Raw genomic sequence first — 7901 nt, 5'->3', positions numbered from 1 at the left:
TTTGAGACCCCTGGTTTAAGCTGTATGCTAACAAAAATAAAGACAATAGTTTATTACGCCTTTAATGAATCATGCAATCATTTGTTTCTTTCATTAAAACAAGACTTAAATCAAACGAGGTTTGCAATCTGAATCAACTACAAAAACCAAATAAAAGCCTACAATTATTTTTTTAAAGCTTTAAAACATGTATTTTATAAAACGTGCATGTATGAAGTAATTCAAAATGTAATGACACATATAAACACACTCAAAATATTCGATCACTGAGGCCCATTTATAAAAGCAAAACATCAATGACATCTTTGAACTCAAGATGCTCCTATAGATAAAAAAAACTCACAAGTCCCACATAAACAAAGTGCGTTGAGACATTGCAGCTTAAAAAAGAAAAAATTATATTTTTAAAAAATGAAAAGTCCAAATCACTGGTTACAGAACAGTGGCTTTCTCCGGTCAGTGTTCTATAAATCCTTCTTACAGACGGACGGACGGACGGACAGGGTCTTTAATAATCCCTAAGGAAATTTAAAGCCTACAGCACATGTGCTGACCAAATATTTTCAGTTTGGCGGACCAACCATAAATCTGTGTTTTTTCTTTAATGTTGCGGTTATTATGCTGCTTTTTGTGACTAAGTTACAATTAATTGTAGCTTAATGCAACTGATGTAATGCTAAACTTGTCAACTTAGCTCTGGACGTTTAGGCCAGCTCACTGGTTCACTTCTGGAACCACTTCTCCCCCGTTCACAGACAGAGGGGTGGAGAGAGGCGGTGTAGACACAGATCTGCTGCAGGTCTTCTGGTTTATCTCCATACAGTACATGAATGACAGCCGCACACGATCCATTTAAACTCGTGAAACTGCCGCGGCAGAGCTTGCTCTCTATGCGCTAATGTTAGCTTAGCGTCCCTGGATGAAGATCATCTCTTCAGCGTGATCATACTCGGTCACAACCTGCTTCCTCTTCAGGTGTTCATTCATCACCGTAATGCTACCACACGTTCTGCCTTGCAGATACCGCATAGATACACATTTTTCACATATTTTTCTTTTATGTTTCCCACACTTTCAAGCTCAGTTAGCGTGTTGTTATGATACTCGAGCCTTCCCAGAACTTCCTGTGACATCACTGCTGACCGGATTAGCACATCTGCGCATGTGTCATAGAGAATGGTAGACCAGCATTAGAACGCGCGAACCGTAGTTTTGAGATAAAAAACAGGTAAAGAAAATACGCTTCGAGTAGCAAATTAGATGTTGAACATTTTAATAGTCGATGTAGCTGCGACTAATCGACTATTCGTGGCCTTTTCAAAAAATGTTGTTTAAAAAACATTGCAACTTTTGTTCCAACTTTTCACCAGAGCTGCTACAACATCTGGTGTTTTAGGCCGCAACAATCAAAAATATCTGGAGCGTCTGATTATAATAGAAAAAACAAATGTGTGATTTGCAGTTTTAGCAGTTGCTAGTATGGGTGGGTGATACTATCAATCTGATACCAAGTATTCACAAGGCTAGTATCACCTTTATCAATACCGAAAATTTTTCTTAAAAAGTTTGATCATAGAATAAATTTTGGAAATACACATTTTTTTGTTCATGAACTGTATACAGTGGTCCTCCGCTTATTCACGTTTTTTTATTTTCAGTTTCGCGTATTTGCAGATTTTTTTTTTAGTCACCAGACGTTCCTGGTTTGTCACAAAAACTCTCAAGACTTGTTTGAAACTTTTGCATCCGAAAGTGCTGCAGTGGTGTATCTCTGCTCTTGGAGGGAATACGATTTGAATTAAAAAATATTCAGAAAGCAGTTTTCATTACTAATTATTTTTATATATTGATCCTCTTAATTACTATTGACCTAGATCACTCCAACCACCCCTAGGCTCTAGCATTGTATGTACAAAGCAAGTGGGTCTCATATGGTTTAAAAGTGGCAGAAAATGTGGGCCCCAAATAATTTTGTCCACAGTTTCTGCGGTGGTCCCACCTGCGTTTGACCACATTGACTTAAGTGGGTATTTTGTGGATTAGCTTGCTCAACTGTAATAAGCTAGTGAGCTCCACTGTAACGAGCTAGAGAGCTCCACTGTAGATCCTAGTGAGCTCCATTGTGGCAAGCTAGTGAGCTCATCTAGAGCAAGCTAGCAAGCTCCACTGTAGCATGCTAGCAAGCTCCACTGTAGCATGCTAGTGAGCTCCACTGCAGCTTGCTAGCAAGCTCTACTGTAGCATGCTAGCTAGCTCCACTGTAGCAAGCTAGTGAGCTCCACTGTAGTTTGCTAGTGAGCTCCTCTGTAGAGAGCTAGTGCGCTCCACTGTAGCATGGTAGCAAGCTCCACTGTAGAGAGCTAGTGAGATCCACTGTAGCATGCTAGTGAGCTCCTCTGTTGCAAGCTAGCAAGCTCCACTAAAGCTAGCTAATGAGCTCCACTGTAGCATGCTAGCGAGCTCCACTGTAGTGAGCTAGTGAGCTTATCTGTAGCAAACCAGCAAGCTCCACTGTAGCATGCTAGTGAGCTCCTCTGTTGCAAGCTAGTAAGCTCCACCGTAGCGAGCTTGTGAGCTCCGCTGTTGCAAGCTAGCAAGCTCATCTAGAGCAAGCTAGCATGCTCTACTGTATTGATCTAAGAAGATCCACTGTCCACCAGGTGGCTGGATAACATGGCGAGCTAACCCACTGAGTGTCCATTTAAGCCAGTGTGGGCAAACACAGGTGGGACCACCACAGAAACTGTAAACAAACCCATTTGGGGTCCACATTTTCTGCCACTTTTAAACCACAAGGGGCCCATTTGGTTTTTCTGGCTGGATATAAACGCATTTATTAAATGTGTTTCAACTTTTGATTTCATTTTCTACACCTGCATCCAGGTGAAGTCGTGAACTAGGTCCTTGGTTTAACATTTGTTGGCTTAAACCTTAGATTTGACAAATGTTCACCTCAAAACTCAGATTTAACAAATTATTATCCAAACTTTTATTAAAGCTTTGGCAGTGCCCCCCCCCCCCACACACACATACACAAACATACATACAGAGAGAAATAGAAACACACTGACACATTCATACAACCACATACACTGTACATGCAAACACAGAAAACACACATTTAAACAAACATGTGGTCAGACTTACGTACTCAGAAGCAGAAATCTGAGTTTGAGTAAAAACTAAACACAAAAGGAACTCCTTAAGAAGCAAACACTAACGTGTGTGTGTGTATGTGTATGTGTGCGTGTTAAGATTTACCGTTGAATACTTCAAGAGGATTTCAGCCCGTTCCTCTGCGATGAGCGTCTCGAGGTCTTTCTTCATGTCAGAATCTGCAGAAGGAGAAAAGTATATTTGTATGGAGAGAAGTGAGGATGACTCAGGCTGAGATGAAGCACGTGGGCGACGAAGAACACTCTGTAACGGCCTCATCACCAACAGCAACAGTCGGATTCAACACAACCAAAAGCTACATCACAACTGTCTATAACAATCATGATGTAGAGAAGAGGTTTCATCTGTCCCTGCAGGAAGGGGCTTCAATATTTCTGTTCTCCAATCCTCAAAGATCACATTTATATCAAACCATTTGACCTTTGAGATTTCCTCTTGCTCATTGTTGTTTTAGCTTCTTTTAAAAGGATGTTAGGATTCTGCTGTTCCGCTTAATGAGACATAAAGACCTGCAGAAGACATAAGAGCAGTAGGCATGCAGGAACTCCCATGATGCCCTGCAGTTCGTTAAGGATTCCATTGTCGGTATACCTCAGGAGAAAAACAGAAATGATGCTTTTCGGGAGCAAAGTGCAAGAATCCGAGTGATCAGATACTTGTAACAGCCCTATTCCTCCGCTCGGTTTATCTCTTTTTAATCGCATATCTTCATTTTTGTGGACTTCCCTTGAGTGATAGAAGGTTTATTGTGTTAGCATCGACTTGGGAATATCCTCCTAGCATAATTTACATATTTCTGTCTTCTGCTCATCGTCTAACGTCTTAAATCCAAAATGCAGCCAAATCACAGACGTACCTCTCTTTTGATAAGTGCTTCTTCTTGGGGTGACTGCATCGGTGTATCTGTCGGTTTCAACTCCAGGGAAACAAATTCAAGCTGTTCCGTGTCCATCGTTCTACACTTGTGTTATGTAACGTAGAGTATGTCATAAAACGCGCGTGAGTGTGAATCAAAGAACATATAGCAGCTTTACATCGCAAAACCACAAGAAGGACTTTCTTTGCAAAGAATCTCTTTTTAATTTCTTTTTATTTTCATGTATAGACCTTTTCTGTGCACACACTGACGAGGTAACGCCTATGCAATTGTCTCAGGCTATTTAATGAGATATTTGGCTTAATAATTGATCATATTAGGTTAGAAACGATAGAGAAATGGCACATGGTATGTATTGTCATATCGCCAAGCACTAGTCGACTAGTTTCAAAATGGTGGCGGCATTTCAGGAAGCCATGGTGACTGCTTTGACCTGATTTCACCAGGGCTAGAAGTAAGGCATTTTCTACGGGTGACGTCAACACCTGGTGTTGTCCAGTGTTATTACATGTCTCTGATTTAAACCAGGGCCCTCTAGCTGTGAGGGGACAGTGCAACTCTGTCTATGATAATTAAGGCCCATGCATTTTCCTAAAGTATCCCCTGCAGCCACAGAAACATTTTGATTGAAACATTCTTGAAGTTCAGAAGCTTCTTCTTCCACCTCCAGATTGCTGACATGAAGAAAATGATTTGACCTCAAACATCCGGACCGCTAACTTCAGGAATTCTGATGCCGTGAAGACGCAGTTTCTGTTCTGTCAGAGAAGCTTTCATGAATCCACTGAAACTTGGTCAAGGCTCACACTGTGTTCAGGAGCTGTGAGGAGAAGCAGGAGGCAGCAGTTGCTTGTGGTTGGAGCTGCGGCGGGTTCTGGCGGCGCACTCAGGATGAAGCGCTGAGGCCCAAAGTAGGGAAAGAGTGCTGAGACCACTGCTGCTCACTCCTACTTTACAGACTGGAGGAGGTTCTGCCTCTGAACAAACCCAGACAGCTTTATCCAAACCCAGAGGCTAATACTCAAACAAATAGTGTGAGCATCAGTTCAGAAGTGGCTCATGAGAACCATGATTGCTGAAAATGGAGCTTAAGGTCTTCCACAAACTCCTTTGGATTTGAGCATCTTCTGGAGAAATATGATAAAACGACTTTACCAAATCATTTCTGTTGGGCTGAAGTAGAGCTGGGCAATCTGGAAGTTTTTAATATCTCGAATAGTTCTTTTCATATCAGGTGATAACGTTTTATATATATATATATATCCTATATTTATATCCTGATATATATATATGTGTATCACGATATAAACCAATTAAATATGTTCATCAAATTTTAACGCTTTGCGGCTCACAAAAGAAGTGTGTAATGATCAGCTGGTTGTTTAGATTTAAATACTTAAGTACTTATATATATAGGAAGGGGGTGGAGTATTACTAAATCTGATACAGGTTGCAGCCGCTGCTAATACACAATGGATTCAATTCTGTCAATATATTTAAAAAAAATTATTAATGTCCAATGAATTAATTTTGTTGTACGTCTTAAAGTCAGTGAAAATACTATCGGACTTTAAACTGGTCTGTGAACACATACACATGGAGCAGCTTGTTAAAATTCGCATCATGCTAATGCTACATCGTGGTCACCAAATCAACACTTTTTACTAAACTTTCTGTTGCTGCTGTTGGTCCAGCGGGTTTGTCTTCCAGCTCTGACTGACTCCCGTCAAAAATCATCAGATGTTCTGCTTCTTCCTAAGTTGAAACTAAACGTTACACAGAGAGGATTAGAGGAAGTGACCGTAGAGGTGTGCTGTCTAGTGAGCGTTTGTTTACCATACATGCAGACAAAGGAAGTGGAGAGGCCAAAAAATGACCAAAATGAGGGTTAATAAGCATAAATAATTAGATACAAACATTTACTCACCATGTGGTGACTAGCTCTCTCTAACTTTTACTCGCCAAAGAAGAGAAAATTCTCGCGACTGACGAGTGTCAATTTCGGACCCTTCGAAATAAAAGTCTATTGTGATAGAGTCATTCCTTTATTGAGAAAATGATCTCAGGATATCTATCATTATCATTTTATCACCCAGCCCTAGGCTTAAGGAGTGTATTTTAATCAATGAGTGGTTCTGGAGACACTTTGTTTATAGATTTGTTCCAGTTCTCCTCAGCCACAGAAGAAAAACACAAATCCATCAGAGAGCTGGCAGCTTTGGGATGACTGTCTACGAAGCTCATCAACGCAATCAGCAAAGAGAATACGATGCGCTACATAAACATCCACTCTTAAAGTGAAATGGAAACACTCAAGTTTCTATAAGTAGCAAAAAACTGGAAGCGCATTCCTGCCATTGACTATCCAACTCAACAAACGGACGGTCACTTAGGGACGTTAGAAAATCCACATCAGCTTGAAGGGCATTTTCTTCTTCGGTAAAGCTAAAATGTTGGTTCCCTAGCACTCGGTGCACTTGACTGTTCACGCGCAGCTTGCAGAGAAAAAAAGACAGAGACGGCTAAAGAGAGTTAATAAAAAAGAGCACGGCTCTCAGGAAGGAGTCAGAAGGGAAACAGCCATGAAGCTGCGTCGTCAACCACGACTGTTGTCACAGTAAATTGGTCAAAGTTGCAGAAAAGTAACATGAATTTGTGTTAATAGTTGCAATCGCTAAATCCTGGAGGGACTGACTTATGTGAATCTTTTAAACTAAAGGATCTGCGACAATTTCCCCAGGAGGGAAACGCAGCTAAGTAGCACGCAGTATGGCGTTAAATTTCCGGCATAAGTCCCCCATGAGCATATATCAAATTCCACGCACGTAAGAAACGTACTCCACGCACGCAAGGAACATTCCACGGACGCTGGAAAGTCTCTGCTACCACTCCTCTACTCCGCGCTTGTGGGAGTATTCTAACGCCGGAGTCACACCGGACACGATAGCGCCGCACAGCGGCGCGAAGGGGAGTGCGCGCCGCTTCGCGGCGCTCTCTAGGTCACACCAGACGCGATTTTTTTCCGCGACGGGTGCTTCTGCTAGAGCTATTGCTTTTTTTGCATCATGGTCAATAACCAGGATATAACCCCGTGTTTCTGCTAAAAGGGGATGGTCTCTGCCCCTGTTGACACAGACCCCGCCCCCAACTCCGCAGTCGGCCCACTTCATTGATCGGTTTGTGCGCGCGTGTGCGTGTCTGTCTGTTTTGTTGTGTGTCTGTGTGCACGCACGCGCTCCCAGGTGTTTCTGTCGGTAAATTAATAAACTAAAAATATTACCTGATGTTTCTTCCAAGAAGAACCGCTCCTCTGCCTCTCTCTCGTTCAAACACAGCCCCATGCCTCGCTCCAGTGTTCCCCGTCTGCACTGCTTTTTTTCCTCCCAGAACCCTGCAGTCCAGCACACCCGCTCCGGAGATCTGTGGTGTGCGGGGTGGGGGCTCTCGCGTACGCGTGTCTGTGTGTTTTGATTGTATGCATATTTTCCTCTCTACAGTCTGTTTAGACACAAAAACATGATCATATTTGTCAATCGCGGCGTTTTATTGTGAAAAATTGGTTCTATTTTGAAAATAAACCGGATTTTCTCATGTATTTTGATGCAACTTCCTGCCAGTATTGACGCCGAAACGTTGCGCTGCACTGCGCGGACCCTCCGCGTCGCTCCGCCCCTGGTGTGACCGACGCCATAGGTTAACATGGGCGTCAAATGGAAGCGCACTCCGTTCCGCGCCGCTTCTCGGAGCTATCGCGTACGGTGTGACTCCAGCGTTAGGTCTGATCCGAATACTCCCCTTCTCCCTCTCCCTTAGCCCTCCCCCTTGATTTGGAGTGGCAGTTGAAGTC

General features: G+C 42.5%; 1 protein-coding gene across 1 annotated transcript in view; it reads right to left on the bottom strand.

Moving 5' to 3' along the window:
• Nucleotides 1–7901, bottom strand: part of LOC112140076 (USP6 N-terminal-like protein) — a 25937-nt gene that overhangs the window by 10423 nt on the left and 7613 nt on the right. The window contains exon 2 of the mRNA XM_024262991.2: nt 3262–3335. Coding sequence (XP_024118759.1) covers nt 3262–3327 — 66 coding nt within the window. The 5' untranslated portion in view covers nt 3328–3335. The remainder of the gene's footprint in view (nt 1–3261; nt 3336–7901) is intronic.

This window comes from Oryzias melastigma, linkage group LG3, assembly GCF_002922805.2.
Source record: "Oryzias melastigma strain HK-1 linkage group LG3, ASM292280v2, whole genome shotgun sequence".
Taxonomy (NCBI): domain Eukaryota; kingdom Metazoa; phylum Chordata; class Actinopteri; order Beloniformes; family Adrianichthyidae; genus Oryzias; species Oryzias melastigma.
This window is presented reverse-complemented; position numbering and strand designations above follow the sequence as displayed.